The sequence below is a fragment of the Hemitrygon akajei genome, chromosome 4 (assembly GCF_048418815.1).
Source record: "Hemitrygon akajei chromosome 4, sHemAka1.3, whole genome shotgun sequence".
In the NCBI taxonomy this organism is placed as follows: Eukaryota; Metazoa; Chordata; class Chondrichthyes; order Myliobatiformes; family Dasyatidae; genus Hemitrygon; species Hemitrygon akajei.
In genome coordinates, this window is record NC_133127.1 from 31,633,022 (window position 1) to 31,651,898 (window position 18,877).

The following is an 18,877-nucleotide window of genomic DNA, read 5'->3' on the forward strand; positions in this document are numbered from 1 at the left end:
TATGATGCATGTAAACTCTCGTGGTTGATAAAAAGGTCTACACTTAATAATCAGGTATTCCAGATCAGTAGAGCAATAAGTGTCAGCAATGATAGAGTTAGTGCACCATGCAGGTGCGTATCTACAGAAAATAGCGCCTATGGCAAGCACTGAAATTGCACCCCTGTCCAAACATCTGACACCCATCTTTTAGATAACTTTACCATAATATTAGCTCAAAAATACAAGTCAAGCTTGTTAATCTTTTAATTATCAAATTATGGCACTACATGAAAATTATAATTGCATCTTCCTTGCTTTCACTGATGCAAATTGGTCTATGACGTGATCAAAGTCAATTTTTTCTGTTTCTTCTCTTTCTACACTCAGCAGAGCAAGATCACAGAGTCTGCCTTGACCCATGGAGTCTCTCAAATATGAAAGTATTAGTTTTAACTTGCTGAATGATCTCTCGCAGCTCAGGATGGAAAATGCGGTGGTTAGCATTATCTGACTAGCAATGCAAAGATTGGGGAAGACGCTCTCATCTCCATACTGAACAATAAATTCAAGAAGCTCTTCAGGTCTTGATACTTTCATGTTGACCGGCCTTGATAGCAAATTTTCGCACTTCTTTTTTAGGTCATTACTGTTGGCGCCATAACACAGTCCCTTGGCATCAAGAAGGAACCCAAACTTGGTGTCAGTGTTGTGCAAACGAGTGAACCTTTCATCCATTTTTCTGTGAAGATGGTTGAATATTCACTTCATGACTCCATTTCCTTCTTAGCTGTTAACCCAGTATCTCCCAAGTTCTCATCATCCATTCGTTTCTTTCGTCTCTGATGTCTTTCAACTTCAATATTCCATTCTTGACAGAGACCGACTTCTTCTTCTTCAAGTGACTCACTGACCAACACTTCTCTTTCATCATAAAAATGATCTCGGAGGGCTTTCAAATCCAGGGCAGCATCGTGGAAGTTCATGCTAGGATCCTGCAGCCTCTTTTGAATACAGTCAATGTGAATGAGTACTTCGTTCCAAAATCCTAGCAAAATCAGAAATTCATAACTCAACATGTGGTTGTACAGCTGCCTTGCGTCTCTTCTTGTTTCACTGGTCTTGTTTTCATTGTCTATCATGTCCTGGAAAACTTGAAGTATCTCCTCAAGGTACTTGTTGACAGGCTTCACTGCTTCTGTCCTTGCTCTCCACCTGGTTTTGGACTCCGACTTAATAACCACAGGCACAGCGTTTTTGAGTTTTTCCCAGTGCTGTGTTTAACGAGAGAAAAACACGTAGAGAGCTTCGATGGTTCCAAAAAACGTGACCATCATTGTATCCTGCTTTGCTGCATGTGCACCCACCAAGTTGGGTGAGTGATTGTCGCAATTCACAAACATTGTCAGGTTATTTTTTCTCACTTATTCTTTGATGAACACCACTTCTGTGTCCAGCCATCACAGCAGCATTGTCATAGCCCTGTGACCGACAATCTTGTAGCTCCATTTCATCCTTCTCTAGCTGTTTCAAGATGTCTTCAACCAAGCTCTCAGCATCCTTCTGACTTATTTGGATAAAACCAAGGAAGGACTCTACAACACGGACTGTTTTCCTCTCAAAATCAACTTCTACATACCCCACTACTTCTGACATCTGCTCACAATGTGCCTGATCAGGAGTCGAGTTGAACATGAGACCATAGTACTTGACTTTACGAATGCTTCTCAGTAAACTCTGGTGAACAGTGGATGCCATCATGTTGGTGAATTTGTTCTGGAACCCAGTGAAAGATGAAACGTGGATCCAGGATGACTTTCCAAATGAGTGAGGTGTTCTTTTATGACAGGGTCAAAGATGGCCAGTAGTTTCAGTAAGCCAAGGAAATTTCCCACATTGGAGTCATCGTCTAGCTGAAGTGACTCCCTGTGTCCTCGCAAAGCCAGGTTCTGAGTCACAAGGAATTTTATGCAGTGAAGGATTCTTGTCAAGATATCACACCGCTTCTGCTTTTCCTTCTCAATCTGTGATTGAAATACCATGTCAATAACTCCTCTGTTTCCAGCTAAATTTCTTTCCATTTCTTTCCACTGTGTGAAGCAATCCCGATGATTCTTGGCATTTTCATGAACACTAATCTTTTCAGGTGCTTTCCACTGGTTGAATCCACTTTCCTGCTCCAATGAGCATTGATGGTCTGTCAGGAATAGAGAAGACAACAGATACAAAATGCAGATTTTTTAACAAGGGGGATAGACCAGTCATGAGCGAATCACTTTCTCACCACGACCATTTCCCAATTTCCTCTTGAATCAAGTTTTGTTCATTGAGTAGTTATTTGTTGGTAGGACAGGCCCCTCACTGTTCTGGAAATACTTCGAACCCAGCTTTATTATTTCTGTTCTCAACGTGTCAGACAGAATTGCTTTTCCAGTATTCTTGTCGAACTTCAGAAGTCCAATGTCATGCTGTTCAATCACTTCTGGTATGACAGTTTGAGGCTCTTTGACACCATCCAGTTTACCAGGTTCAGTGTCATTAGGTTCAATCTTGTCAGGTAAAATCTCGTCAATAAACTCAACATCACCACCACCACCATCGTCTTCCCCTCCTGTCACGTCCACATTCTCTGTGGCAGCCTCACTCTTAATCTCGTCATACTCGGATTTATCTGACTTGACTATCTCCTCGGCTTGTGACGCATTTATACTTGATCCACTTTCGAATTCTAACAAACTTGTAGCAGGTGCAGGCGATTTCATGGAATGTGTCGAACTACTTGTTCCGGGCTTTTCAAAGAAGGGCATGAAGAACTTGCTCGACTTCTTGGCTTCCTCCACCTCTAACTTTAGTCTCTTTCGTCCTTCAGCTCCACTTTTCTTCTTCTTCGTGAAGAAAAGATTCATGGTCTTCTTACACAATGCTTTGAAATAAGGACATCCTAGTGCTTCTCACCCATGATAATCAAAGACAGATCATACATCTGAAGAAAATTCTTTTTTCTCTATCTGAGGATGGCTTGTCTGACATTAATAGAAGGTTTCGTTCGTCCAGCTAATTCGCCAGAGACCGAACATTGGCGAGGAAGATGTTAGGTAACGCTGGCCGGTGCGGATTTAGCCTTAGCCTAGCATGCAGAACTCCACGTTTTCCCCGTCTTTGTTTACGGTCTTGACGCCGGCACCGGGCCCTTCCGGTCGGAGTGAGTTTGAATGCAGGTCCGTGGTGTCCTTACTAACTCCGGAGGTAGTTGGTCAAAATTGAATGGGTAGTCCAAAACTGAATTGGTGCATCGGTAGTTAATGACCAAAGGTGACTGTTTGCTGTAAGAAGTAGCCAAATCGAGCAAACATGCAGGAAACAAGCAGATAAGTTAACACTATTTTTCGAAATTAGATAAGACGCTGAGCCTCGTGATACACACACGCCACTGCCATCTTGTATTCACTGTCTCCCTAATAAGGGATAAAGGGATGTCCCCGTTTCACAGTGAAAGGGGAGACATAACAAACAGCTCACTAATTTACGATGCTAAAAGTCTGTTGCATTGCTTTTTCCGAGCTCTGTGCCCAGACAGTCTGCCCTGGAAAGGAGCAGCCTCCTCGACACGCAACCCATGGCAGCTAACCCACTGCTCCCAATGTTCCATGTTCTCCCATGACGCTTCAGTCAGGGGCACCAGCCTAGAATCAGCACATCTTCAGAGCCATGAAAGTCTGGCTAGTCTTGCAGGCTGCATCCTTGCGATATCATAAGGCCCCGAGAGCAGGTCACAGTCCCGCAAAGACCTAAGTCAGAGTGTAACTCCAGGTCAGGGTCTTCAAGGGGCTGCTCAACATGGAGAAGGACTGATCTGTCAGCTAAGGGAGGACAGTACATGGTAATCAGCAGGTTTCCTTGCCCGTGTTTAACCTGGCGTCATGAGACTTCTTGGGGTTCAGAGTCAATGCTGAGTTTCCAGGGCAACTCCCTCTCTATTGTATACCACTGTGCCACCAGCTTTGCTAGGTCTGTCCCGCCGGTGAGACAGTACATACCCAGGAATGGTGTTGGTGGAGAATGTTAACTGTAAGGTCTGATTCTGTGAGTACAACTACGTCAGTCTGTTGTTTGACTAGTCTGTGAGACAGCTCTTCCAACTTTGACACAAGTCCCCAGATGTTAGCAAGGAGGACTTTGCAGGGTTGACAGGGCTGGTTTTGCCGTTGTTGCTTCCAGTGCCTAGGTCGATGCCAGGTTGTCCTTGCGGGTTCATTCCTTATTATTTTCTTTTTAGCGGTTGGATACAACTGAATGGCTTGCCAGGCCATTTCAGAGGGCAATTAAGAGTCAACTACATTACTGTGGGTCTGGAGTCTGGAGTAAGGATGGCAGGATCCCTCGTGAACCAATGGGTTTTTACGACAATCGGCATGGTTTCATGGTCAGCAAATATTTTTATTAAATTCAAATTCATCTGCCGTGGTGGGATTCGAACTCATATCCCCAGTGTATAACTGGGTTGCTGGATTACTGATCCAATGGTAATTACCACTATGCCAAATCTCCCCTTAAGATTATGAAAAAGTCATTTAAATCTCCTCTTGACCTTTCTACTCTGAAGGAGAACAAACCCATTTTCCCTAGTCTGCATATGTTTTTTCTTCTTTGATTTCATTTTCTATTAAAGTGAATCTTTAAGACTGTGATATCTTTCCTGAAGCTTAGTGACCTGAATTATCCATAACATCCCAGTTGGGACCTGGGCAATCATGTACAAAGATTTGATAAAACTTGCTTTCTTTTGAACACAGTGTTAAAGCTTTCAACTGCCATCTTAGCACCTTCCACAGCTCAAACCTGACATCTTAAAAACATAAGCCTCTGTACTCTCTGGTCTCTGCTTTTCTGAATTATCTTTAATAATGTACCATTTAGCTACAACTGCTTTTCCTCAGCCTTCCTGTCAATATTAACCACTTCGTTTTGCTCTTCTATTTCATTACTCTCACAAAGCTCAATCCTCACTACTTGTTGGGTTTCCTTGCTTTGCATATGCTGCAAACTTTAAATTGAATCAGTGTTTTTCTATTGAAATGTTTAAAGGGGGCATGTCAGGAAATTTCTTCACTCAGAGGGTGATGTGAGTGTGGAACGAGTTGCCAGCAGAAGTGGTGAATGTAGGTTTGATTTCAGCATTTAAAAGAAATTTGGTAGATACATGAATGGGAGGGGAATAAAGGGCTGTAGTATGTCGATGGGACTCGGCAGATTAATAGTTCAGTATGGACTAGAGAGGCCAAATGGCCCATTTCCGTGCTGTAGTGTCCTAAGGCTCTATTATTGGCATTTCATTTCAGGTACTGAAGGAGTGCATTGTTGTCATTGGTGCAGTCACTTGGTGAAATGAAAACGCCATGTGTCTGTTCAGAGTTGAAAAGGAGCAAGTGTTACAGACATATTAACTGAATAATTCCCATTATTCATCACAAAACTTAACCATAAAACTACATTCAAAATATAAATTGCTTGTAAGATGTAACATTTTCATGTTTAAAGTGCTTAGGGGGTTAATTAACTTACCATTCTTTTTTGCCGTACACTCAAAAAAAAAGAAAAAGACGTGATTTTAACAAGTAATAAAATCCTGCTGTTTCTGTCAATAGAATGTAGTGAATGGCTGCACAAGGCCGAGATGGATATCATTTCATTTGCAGCACCATACGGCGCAGTGATGCTGATGCCAGACTTAGTATTACACACCAAGACATGCCAAGGCCACTGAATTAGTGCTAAAGACTCCTCTTAAGAATTAGATATTTGGGCTGCAGCTCTGCTGTTCCCTAATTTCACAGGTCTTGAAAATAGATATGATGCTGTTAAATGTACAGGGTGTCCTGGTGTGCTTTCATTAACAGAAAGTATTTTCAAGGAATTACATAGCTTAAAGTATTGATCTCTCATGGAACTGCTGCAAGGGAAATCAGTGTTCAGAAACTCGTATTTGAGTAATTACAATTTTTATTGAATTCGGGCTTTTCCGTTTGGTTATTTATTGCTCAGTTTTGTTCAAACTAATCATTCCTAAACTAACCACAGCTACAACAGTAATCATGTTTTGTAAGGTTGAAGATCTGTTTGAAAGCCTGGATGTGAACATATTTTATATCCTCTTCATTACAAACAATCAATTTATGTATAAAAGCTATCTTTTGTATTTATAATTATTGTGTTTTTTAAAATATTGTATTCTTTATTTTATTGATTAAAACCAAATTTATTGTTTATATTTGCATAAAGGACATTAAACCTTTTAGGGTGCTGATTGTTCATTTCAATTTTAAAAGAAAGGATTTTAAGCAAAAAAAATAGATGTTATTTATATTTGCATCAAACAGAAACTAAAACTACAGAAATATGATAGAATATGTAAAGATCTAGCGATAGAACACTGAATGCAACACAGTAACCATCATGGAAAATCGTTCCTGGAAATTGCTGAAGAATTCAGCTCTTTGTAAATATAATCAGTGCATTTTGATAACTGGTCAGTTTTGTAAGTGAGGAGAGTAGAGGGTACTGGTAACTGATGATATACAGGTAAGGCAAAGGAGCAGAATTAGGCAATTTGACCCATTGAGTCTGCTCTGCCATCGCATCATGTCTGGTTTATTATCCCTCAACCCCATTCTGCCCTCTCCCCATAACCTTTGTTCTTACTCATTAAGAACCTATCAACCTTTGCTTTAAATTTACCTAATGACTTGGCTTCCATACCCATCTGTGGCAGTGAATACCACAGCTTTACCCCACTCTGGCTAAAGTAGTTCCTCCTCATTGCTGTTCCAAAATGATGTCCTTGTATTTTGAGGTTGTGCCTCTGGTCCTAGACTTCCACACTGGTGATAACATCCTCTCAATGTCCACTCTATTTTGGCTTTTCAATATTCGATAGCTTCCAGTGAGATCCCCCACCCCACTCTGAATTCCAGCGAGCACAGGCCCGGAGCCACTAACCCTTTCATTCCCAGAATCATGCTTGTGAACAACATCTAGACCCTCTCCAAGTGGGTCCATCCTCACTTGGATAAGGGGACCAAAACTGTTCCCAGTACTCCAAATGCAGGCTGACAAATTCCTAATAAAGCTTCAGCATTACATCCTTGCTTTTATATTCTAGTCCTTTCAAAAGGATCTCTGGAAAGTTCTTTCACCATCTTTTGGGAATATTGAGCAATTATGGAGAGCTTTCATTTAATGACATTTAACTTGATCAGGCTTCAATTTCACATTGGAGGAGTAGATTTTTTTTGTTACCTATTTTGCTTCTCTTAAATCAAAGTGCAAGAAATTGAACCTGTATTCTGGTGAAATTGTACTGCAATTTTTCCAGGGTTCAGGGATTATAACTGAAGGGAGTATCCTAAATGGAGTACAGTCAGACCATAGACGCTATTGCATTGCAGCCTGGAAACAGGCCCTTCTGCCCATCCAGTCTGTGCTGAACTATTATTCTGCCTAGTCCCATATAGCCTGAGTAAAAAGTTAGATTGCTACCTGCTGCCTATTAAAAAGTGCTTATTATTGAGACGGTTAACCTAATAAACTAATAATTCAGATGCCTGGAATAACAATACAGACAGCTGAGTTAAAGCCCCACCATTCCATTTGTGTAAATTCATTTTAGGTATTCTGCAAAACAATAGATAATAATTGGGAGGAGATCTGCTGTTCTAACTCTTCTGGACAGTATGTGAATGCAGACCCACCAGAGTGGTCAACTCTTAAATATTACTTGAAATGGCTGAGCAGAGTGCTCACGTGTATCCCAGGAGTAGTTCTGAATATCTGCCCTCCAGAACAAACTGTGAATCTGGCCACTTTGACGCTGACAACATGGAGAATGGCCCAATATTGCCTTGCTAATCTGGCTAATTGTCACTCGACAAGTCTGCTGTCAGTCATCAGCAAAGTCCAAAGTAAATTTATTAAAATACATTATGTCACCATAATTTCTTGCAGGCCTACTCAATATATCAAATAACTGTATAGAATCAATGAAAGCACACCAACAGGGCAGACAAGCAGTGTACAAAATACACCAAACTGTGCAGGAACTCACTTCCACATCTTATCAGAGTGATGCTCAAAGCAGGAGCCAAAGAGCTGAATTGCAGAGGTGACATGACAGTCACTTTCCATCACATTGACACTTGACTAAGTGGGTCACGAAGGTGCTCTATTGAAACTGAAATCCGTGTTCTCAAAAGGAAAGTATTATAATGGTTGGAGTTATATCTTGCATAAAGATGGTTGTTGGAGGTCAATCATCCCAGCCAAAGCATCTCTTTAAGTCAGTATCCTAGGCCCAAATGTCAGTGGCTAATACTTCAATAATAATCGTTTCATTATACATTCAATAGTGGGGAGTTGTCTGTGGCCAATTCCAAATGAATCTGAAGATTGCACAATGTCCTAACAAGTGCAGCAGTTCATGCCTGCACTCAGAGGCTCCAGCAGGGATTGATAAATGCAAAGTAACCTTTGTGCCTCAAATGTGCCCACCATTGACCCCCTCTTTGAGAGGGGAATTAAACCACCTAACCTCGACATTTTAGATTGGATTTATTTGTACATCAAAGCATACAATGAAATACATTGTAGCCCACAAATGTCACCATGCTACTGGCACCAAAGTACAGTGCCCACAACTCACTAACCGTAATCATATGTCTTTGGACTGTGGGAGGAAATCTGGAAGAAACTCGTACAGTTGTGGGGAGAACATACTTGCAGCATGTGAAGTTAACCCTGATCGCTGGCACTCTTAATAGTACTGCACTAACTGCTATGCTATCATTTCCATAACTGATCTCTCACCATCAACATTCTTGGGGATCAGCATTGACTAGAAACTCAACAGGACCATCTGATAAGCACAGTAGTCATGACAGTGGGTCAAAAACTGGGTGTCCTGTCAGCATTTGATCCTCTAAAGCAGGGGTTCCCAACTTCTTTTATGACATGGGCCAGTACCATTAAGCAAGGGATCCATGGACTCCAGTTTGGGAAGTTCTGCTCTAAAGCCTTTTCAGCATCAACAAGGCAAGACTTGTGAGTGTGACAGAATAGTTTATACTTGCCTGGACCACAATAATCCTAAGATCTGCAGAGATGGCCATTGCAAAGTTGTCTATCTGATTAATATCCGATTGACACTCAAAGCATTTCTTCCTTAATTCACTGGTGCACAGTGACTTCCAAGTATACCTTCTATAAATACACTGCAAACAAGAGAAAAGCTGCAGATGCTGGAAATCCAAGCAACACACACAGAATGTTGTAAGAATTCAGCAGGCCGGGCAGCATCTATGGAAAAAAAAGTACAGTCGACGTTTCAGGCCAAGACCCTTCGGGCACTGCCTGGCCTGCTGAGTTCCTCCAGCATTCTGTATGTGTTAGAAATACACTGCAGTTATTTATCTAGTCTTTTCTGATGATATCTTCCAGGTTCACAAGCTCTACCATCATGTGCAACATGTGGAATAACACACATACAGGTCCCCTCCAAATCCTGAAACTCCCTTGCTATTCCTGTGTAGGATTACCCTCTCCAGAAGGATAGCAATAGTTCTAATCCTCAGGGGTAGTTAGGGATCCAATAAATTCTGGCCTTGCCAACAATGCCTAGATCCCACAAAGATACGTTTATTTGTGGTATCCATTCTCACTGATAAGGGAAGGGCTCTGAATTGATATTGCAGTGTGTTGAATGGGAATAATGGATTCACCAAAATACAGCGTCAGCAGGTTTGGGGAAAGAGGGACATTAAAGAAAGGAACTTGCCAAAAACATAGAGCAACACACCAAAATGAAAATGATGGAGGACCTCAGCAATGTGGGCAGCACCTATGGAGGGGAATAAACTGTGGATATTTCAGGCCGAGACCCTTCATTAGGTCTGGAAAGGAAGTGAGCAGAAACACAAGATTTCCAGCATCTGCAAAACATCTTGTGCTCATGATCTGCCTAAAACATTGATTCCATGCAAAGAAGGAAAGGTAAACAATCTTGGGAGGAAAAAAAAAGTCATATGGAATTGGAATTTACCTGGCAAACCATAAGCAACAGTTAAAATATGTTTAGTTAGGTTTGTGTCATGGGACTGCAATCAAAATCCTTGTGCATAACATTCACACACGTACTACTCAATATCTGTAGTTAGCATAGGAGTCGGAAGCCCAGAGGTAGAGAATTGGAGTAGGTATCTGTATATGAGTGCCTGGCTGAATATGCATTATAGTGAAAGCAGCAAATCACTTCCAAAATTCTGCTTCGTTGAATTTAATGAAATTAATTTTCAGGAACAGAATGCAATTTGATTTCTCTTCTACTGTATTTGTTGAATGCATTCTCGCAAGTTCAAAGTGTTATGTTTCAAATGGGCTAATTGTTTTGAGTCCTGGTCAAGGTATATCTTTAGAATACTCTCAAGATTTCAAAATAGCTAAAAATACAAACATATTTCTGTATCACATTAAAAAATAGACAAATGCAAATTAATAGTATTACTTAAATCTTTTCCAATATAAACATATTTTGAGGTTGACATAACCCGAATTCAGGGCATTAGTTGTTGCCCTCTAGTCCAACTTTGGGACTAGGAATTCTTCACTTGAACTAGTTACATTTTGTACTTCCTCGATAGCTGCTGCTTGACTTGAGAGTCAACAACATTTTTCTCTTGTGATGCACATTTTCAACATCTGCAGTGTTTTGCATTTTTGCTTTGTGCTGTTCAGTATTTTCCCAACGAAGTACAAAATCACTTGTCACCCTAGGTGTAGGGAATTTATGAATACAGCATTAATTAGCTGGTTTATTTCCAGTTTGTCACTGAATTAAACCAACCTACTGTCTTGTTGTGATTCAGTTTGGGATCACACAGAGATATAAATTATAAATTGTAAATGACTGGGTTTTCAAAAGTGAAATGTTATGAAAAATTTGAGAAGAGAAGAATATTAGTTTGGTTTTCATTATTCGTCTAGCACGGTTAGAGAAGGTTTAGCATATAGCATGTGGTTGGTGAACAGGTTAACTGTTCTCAATTATAACCTATTGAATTTTATCTCCATTTGCCAAGGTGCTTTATAATTAAGGAGAACTGCAGATTATAGAGTGTAAAATCCACCAAGAGTAGTAGTTTACAACAATACTGAAATATCCAGGCCTGCGGCATTGCTTTAAAACTTTAAATTTATTTTAATCTTTGGGTTCTCAAATATTGATCTGTTGGAGAGTAAAATAATTATAAACTAAAATATCAGCTGCCCAATAAACACTGCACCCAATTTTTTTAGTATTCAAGCCAATTGTTACAAGTTCCAGTCGATTTTCCGTGTGTGGAAGTCAGCGGAGAAAGCAAAAAGTACAATGGATGGCTGATCTGCCTCAGCCCATTTTGTAATTCTGTTCAGGCTGGGTTTTACTGCCTGTCTCACTTCACATTTCATCACTGGGACTCCAGTGAAACAAATGATTATTTTGTTGCCTTCATTGAATCGATATGTCTTATTTAAATATGCTTCTCCCTTTTTTATTCCATTATTCTTCCCTAATAGGCACTTCTCAGTTGTTAGAAATCTATTGATAGTGTTCATTAGTTCTTTGAAAGGCCTCATTGAGACCAGATGTACCTTCTAACTGAGCACCTATCATTTTTGTCACACTTATCCAACAGATACCTTAAAAATTTTAGTAAACTGGAGGACATCGTATTTGTGCATCCTTAAGACATAGCCCTCAATAAGAATCCTGTAGTAACTAATTAGATAGTAAAGCAAAATATTACAAATGCTAGAAATCTGAAATAAAAACAAACCCTAGAAATACTCAATGGGTCAGAAAGTACCTTACTAAAAGTTCACTTATCTGAAATGCTAACTAACTTGGGGATGGCCGAAACTTCCCAATGCATCATTGGCAGCAGCCTACCCACTATCATGGATATATATACAAAAAGGCACTGGAAAAAAGCGAGTAATATCATGAAGGATTCAACCCACCCTGCTCATAGACTGTTTGTCCCACTCCCATAAGGGAGGAGGTTAAGTAGCATCCACTCCAGGACCACCAGACTCAAAAACAGCCAAGTTCCTCAAGCAGGGAGGTTGATCAACACTCCTCACCATCAATACTGTATCATTTCCTGTCAGTCACCTTGTGTATCAACACTCCCTGTGCCTAGCAGCACTTAATGGCCATACAAATAACCTATGTTTAGAAGTTATGTATTTATATTTATTGTGTCCTGTATCTTATTTTGTGCTGCATCAAATCAGAGTAACAATTATTTCATTCTCCTTGACATTTGTGTACTGGAAATGCTATTAACCAGTCTTTGAACTTTGAACCCTGAACCAATCTGCGGGAGTTGTCTGAACTACCGAGTGTTAATTTTTAATTAATTAGCTTGTTCCATTGCAGTAGGTGGTCTTGATGCTATTATATTTGCAGTAGGTATGGCTGTTGTAATGCTCTATAACCGTGCTTTGATCAAGTTCAATAATATCACATGAGCAAACTCTAAATGTAACCAATACTATGTTTTTGTTTGGTTTTCTTTGCAGAGCTTCCTTGAAACGAGTCTCCAAAGCAATGGCTTCTCTAGATAAAAGAAAACATGAAAAGTTTGCAAACCAGTTCAACTATGCATTGAATTAAGGCCAACAAAGGCTGGAAATAATCACTATTAAGTGACCATGCCTCAACTTTTACATCATTTGTACCAGAAATTTAAAACCACCAATATTGCCGATTTTCTATAGACTACAGAATTTTAAGATTCCAGTGTACATGTTTTATTGTAATGTATTTAAATATCATTTTTTTTACATTGAGTGCCAAATTTATATAAAATATAATATTTAATGTATGTTGTTATTTTAAAAGATGGTAATAATAATTGATGATGTGATCACAGAATTGCAGGAACTTGAGATTTGTTCATGTAGTTTTGTTGAACATTACACTGAAGAAAATGAACTGATTCATTAACCTTCCTGGCAATTCAGATCAATTTAAACTTAACTATGATCTACATTTGTTTTTCTTTGTAAATATTTTAATTTGTTAATGGTTTTAAACTTTTAAAAATGATTTAACAAATGATGTTTCCTTATTCTTTTCTAACTCCAATTGTTCCCCTGATTTTAGTTAGATTAGAGGGGGGAGCTTTTAGTGGGGAACAAATGTGAAGTGCTGTAGCTGAGGGTTGGAAAGCAGAGGTTGGAGAATTATTGGGTTGAAGGTAGAGAGAGAAGAGGATGAGAAGGAAGTGGAGCTGAATTTCACCATGATGCTAAATAATAAGAGATATAAATAAAAGATTGATTGCTAAAGTGCCCATATATCTAAAATGTAAAGACTTGGCAGATCAGACCAAGTAACAGACTGATACTTATGATAAAAGTGCAGCAACAGTTTTGAATGATGGAAAACTGGAGAGAGGATGAGAATGTTGCATAACTCACAGATCCAGGTAACTGAAAGAGAAGATTACAATGTCATTTACATAATAAAATGACTGCATTCTTAATAGTGGTTGTGTTTGATTGACAGTGTAAAATAATTTGAACTAAAAGGCAGAATGGGTAAAACTATGAACATCACTATGTTTGGTATAGATTGTAAGCATTTGATTGACACAATATGACAAACTGAATCGAAAGATATGAAGATTAAGTGATTTTAAAAATACAAACACAAGGAAATCTGCAGATGCTGGAAATTCAAGCAACACACACAAAATGCTGGTGGAATGCAGCAGGCCAGGCAGCAACTATAGGAAGAAAGTTGACGTTTCGGGCTGAGACGCTTCGTCAGGACTAACTAAAAGAGATAGTAAGAGATTTGAAAGTGGGGGGGGGATTCCGAAATGATAGGAGAAGACAGGAGGTGGAGGAATGATGCTAAGAGCTGGAAAGTTGATTAGCAAAAGGGATACACAGCTGGAGAAGGGAGAGGATCATGGGACAGGAGGCCTAGGGAGAAAGAAAGGGGCAGGGGAGCTCCAGAGGGAGATGGAGAATAGGCAAGAAGTGATTGTGAGAGAGAGAGAGAGAAAAAAAAAGAGGAAAAAAGGGGGGAATAAAACATAAGGGATGGGGTAAGAAGGGGAGGAGGGATATTAACGGAAGTTAGAGAAATCAATGTTCATGCCATCAGGTTGGAGACTATCCAGACGGAATATCAGATGTTTTTCCTCCAACCTGAGTGTGGCTTCCTCTTGATAGTAGAGGAGGCCATAGATAGCGATATCAGAATGTGAATGGACATGGAATTAAAATGTGGGGCCTCTGGGAGATTAAGTGAATGCTTACCATCTAAACACAGTTTGAGAAGAAATAGAAGGACCATATTAAACAATGTTGTGTGATTTTTTTTCTTCATGAGTTTATTTTGGAAGCATTATTATTTAAAGTTTATATAAATAATATGCATGGAGGAATTAAAGGAATATGGAATTACTTTTTCAATTCAGTGGTCCCACTTTTGAGTTCTGTCCACTGGGGAATTAAATCCTTAGTTGAGAATTGCAGACTATCCCAATGTACGGCTGGAACAAAAGCTGGAAAGAGAAGGCGCTGGCGACTGCAAGAGGACATTGCAGAATGGATAAAGTTCAATGCCAAAAAACCACGCAAATACCAAATGAAACAATTCGAAATTGATGTAGAAGGTATCTCATCAAAAACTTATTGCGGGGGGGGGGGGAAATAAAGCAAGCTAGTATTAGAAAAGGGAATGCTTTGATTTGTATTTATAACTATAGAAAGCAGATTTAAGGTGATGAAAAGCTTGTACAAGCCTTCATTGACGCTTGCATGTTATATGTTAGAATTCAGCTGTAAGAAAGATATAAAAGGAGCAGAAAAATGTGTTGTTTGGATTCATTAGAATGAATGTTATTAGGTGTTATGGGTATGAAATGGAACTTATGAAATTATGGCCTTTCTCTCAAATGATGAGGGCAATAGGGGTTGACCTGAAAGTGATCTTTAAAAAATAAATCAAGTACTATTGAAGCATAAATTTAAATGATTCACAAAGAACTAAGGGAAGAACAATTTCCAAGAAGTGACTAGAAACTTTCTCCTCGATAATAGGGTGCATAATTTTCTTCCCCAAGAAGAATAAAGGATTTGAGAAATACCGGATTTGACAAGGTGGCAGTTTGAGTTGGAAACAGACAGCAGCACTACATATTTGATAAATCAGTTTGCCATATTATCCCATAATCTTTCTTACATGGTTTTCCAAAAAAATATTTTACCCTATCAAATTCATCCCATTTTATTTAAACATTAGTATTGGTTAGTTCAGCAGATGCAGTCTTGGTTTAGTTCGGGTAATACCTTTTTTGCTCACTAATGTCACAGCACTCATGTTACATTATAATGCCCTTCTAAAGCAAATGCCAATAACTTTCATCTATTTAATTTTCAAATAGTCCTCAGTCACAGTAATATAAATCATGTGCAATTGAATAATGCGTTGAAAAAGACATTCAAATAATTAGATTAATGAATCATTTAATATTCATAACTGTAATATTTTACTATTTAGCACATACTAGTTGATAATTAACAGTTTTAATAGCACATTTTAGTGTTAACAAGATAAGCAATTATTACCAATTGTTTAAATTGTATGAGTGAATATCTTATAAATCTTATCTTCACCTGCTGCCACTGAAAGTAATTTAAGACAATAGAGCAGTTGGTGTTAAGTAAATGCTTATGTTGACTATTGACTGAATAAAATGCTTAGCTTGTAGACTAGACCTGATTTTAATCACAGTGCTTAACACATTTGTTCTGAAGGATTAACATCTAGAACTCATTCTTATGCATGTAACAAGATCAAAATGGATAACATGGGGTAAAGTGGATTAAACATTTGATCCTTTTGACAAACGTGAAATGTAAGTCCTGGTCCAGATGCTGAACTTCTCAACTCTATATTAACCCTGATATCACAACTTTTTGTTTTCTCCCCATGCGATCCCAAACCACTGTTCTGTGTGTCACCTTAACCACTGCTCGGAATAATAGATAAGGATCTTTCAAATGTAAATGATCATTTAAACAACAATAAATTGTGTAGTTGTTACAGTTTAAACTCATTGCAACATCAAGAGCATAAATATCAGCTGAAGACCTGGAGCAGAATTGGATTTGGCCTTTTAAGTATAGTTATAGAGAATTTTCCAAGGCATAGTGCCTACAAAGTGAGCTATCTACTAAGTGCATTCACTTATTCCTATACCGACAGCACTCTCAAACCTCTGATTATTTTCTATCAAAGAGGGCAAAGGCAGTGGGTACAGGCCCATCTATGTTCCCATCACCTGGTTTCACCTATCACCTGCCAGCGTGTATTCCTTTTTCTCCCTCCACCTTCTTATTTAGGTTTCTTCCCCCTTACTTTCCAGTTCATTCCTTTCCACAGAAGCTGGCTGACTTGCTGAGTTCCACCAGCATTTTACAGGTGTTATATGGGAAGACCACTACCTGCAGGTTTATTCATACATCATCCCAAACTGAGTAGCTGTTGCTCTGACCCAGTGAAGATAGATCTCTAGAGGAGTGTGCTGATTCAAGAACTTGCTCACCGCCACCTTCTTAACGATTGTTAGAAGTCGGCAATAGATATTCTCCTCACTAATGAAAAAATGAATAAAGAAAACTCAATGTCTTTGATAATGAGTCTCGCAGAATGGCAGGAGTTGATAATTTAGGAGATTAATGTCTGAATCTCAGATATTTATCAGTTATTTTGCCACATAACTTCATTGGTTGAAGAACTGAACATTATAATGAGTGATAACAGATTTGACCTACTCATGCAAAGTTAACAAGGTGGATGAATTGAATGTGCAGATAGTTATTAATGAATATGATATAGTTGGGATCACAGAGACATGGCTCCAGGGTGACCAAGGATGGGAGCTCAACATCCAGGGATATTCAATATTCAGGAGGGATAGACAGGAAAGAAAAGGAGGTGGGGTAGCATTGCTGGTTAGAGAGGAGATTAACGCAATAGAAAGGAAGGACATTAGCCTAGAGGATGTGGAATCGATATGGGTAGAGCTGCATAACACTAAGGGGCAGAAAACGCTGGTGGGAGTTGTGTACAGGCCACCTAACAGTAGTAGTGAGGTTGGGGATGGCATTAAACAGGAAATTAGAAATGCGTGCAATAAAGGAACAGTAGTTATAATGGGTGACTTCAATCTACATATAGATTGGGTGAACCAAATTGGTAAGGGTGCTGAGGAAGAGGATTTCTTGGAATGTATGCGGGATGGTTTTCTGAACCAACATGTCGAGGAACCAACTAGAGAGCAGGCCATTCTAGATTGGGTATTGAGCAATGAGGAAGGGTTAGTTAGCAATCTTGTCGTGTGAGGCCCCTTGGGTAAGAGTGACCATAATATGGTGGAATTCTTCATTAAGATGGAGAGTGACATAGTTAATTCAGAAACAAAAGTTCTGAAATTAAAGAAGGGTAACTTTGAAGGTATGAGACGTGAATTAGCTAAGATAGACTGGCAAATGATACTTCAAGGGTTGACAGTGGATATGCAATGGCAAGCATTTAAAGATTGCATGGATGAACTACAACAATTGTTCATCCCAGTTTGGCAAAAGAATAAACCAGGGAAGGTAGTGCACCCGTGGCTGACAAGGAAAATTAGGGATAGTATCAAGTCCAAAGAAGAAACATATAAATTAGCAAAAAAAAGCGGCACACCTGAGGACTGGGAGAAATTCAGAGACCAGCAGAGCAGGACAAAGGGCTTAATTAGGAAAGGGGAAAAAGATTATGAGAGAAAGCTGGCAGGGAACATAAAAACTGACTGTAAAAGCTTTTATAGATACATGAAAAGAAAAAGATTGGTCAAGACAAATGTAGGTCCTTTACAGTCAGAAAGAGGTGAATTGATCATAGGGAACAAAGACATGGCAGACCAATTGAATAACTACTTTGGTTCTGTCTTCACTAAGGAGGACATAGATAATCTTCCAGAAATAGTAAGGGACCAAGGGTCTAGTGAGATGGAGGAACTGAGAGAAATACATGTTAGTAGGGAAGTGGTGTTAGGTAAATTGAAGGGATTAAAGGCAGATAAATCCCCAGGGCCAGATGGTCTGCATCCCAGAGTGCTTAAGGAAGTAGCCCAAGAAATAGTGGATGCATTAGTGATAATTTTTCAAAACTCCTTAGATTCTGGATTAGTTCCTGTGGATTGGAGGGTGGCTAATGTAACCCCACTTTTTAAAAAAGGAGGGAGAGAGATACCGGGGAATTATAGACCGGTGAGTCTGACATCAGTGGTGGGGAAAATGCTAGATTTGGTTATCAAAGATGTGATAACAGCACATTTGGAAAGAGGTGAAAGCATCGGACAAAGTCAGCATGGATTTGTGAAAGGCAAATCATGTCTGACGAATCTTATAGAATTTTTTGAAGTTGTAACTAGTAGAGTGGATAGGGGAGAGCCAGTGGATGTGGTATATTTAGATTTTCAAAAGGCTTTTGACAAGGTCCCACACAGGAGATTAGTGTGCTAACTTAAAGCACACGGTATTGGGGGTATGGTATTGATGTGGATAGAGAATTGGTTGGCAGACAGGAAGCAAAGAATGGGAGTAAATGGGACCTTTTCAGAATGGCAGGCAGTGACTAGTGGGGTACCGCAAGGCTCAGTGCTGGGACCCCAGTTGTTTACAATTATATATTAATGATTTAGACGAGGGAATTAAATGCAGCATCTCCAAGTTTGCGGATGACACAAAGCTGGGCGGCGGTGTTAGCTGTGAGGAGGATGCTAAGAGGATGCAGGGT

At 39.4% G+C, this 18,877-nt stretch overlaps 1 protein-coding gene across 4 annotated transcripts in view; it reads left to right on the plus strand.

The window, feature by feature from the left end:
• uvssa (UV-stimulated scaffold protein A) overlaps positions 1-13,559 on the plus strand; it is a 290,056-nt gene extending 276,497 nt beyond the window's left edge. For all 4 annotated transcript variants that reach the window (XM_073042248.1, XM_073042245.1, XM_073042247.1 and 1 more), the window contains one exon: positions 12,592-13,559. In XM_073042248.1, coding sequence (XP_072898349.1) covers positions 12,592-12,685 — 94 coding nt within the window. In that variant the 3' untranslated portion in view covers positions 12,686-13,559. The remainder of the gene's footprint in view (positions 1-12,591) is intronic.
• The last annotated feature ends 5,318 nt before the right edge of the window (positions 13,560-18,877 follow it).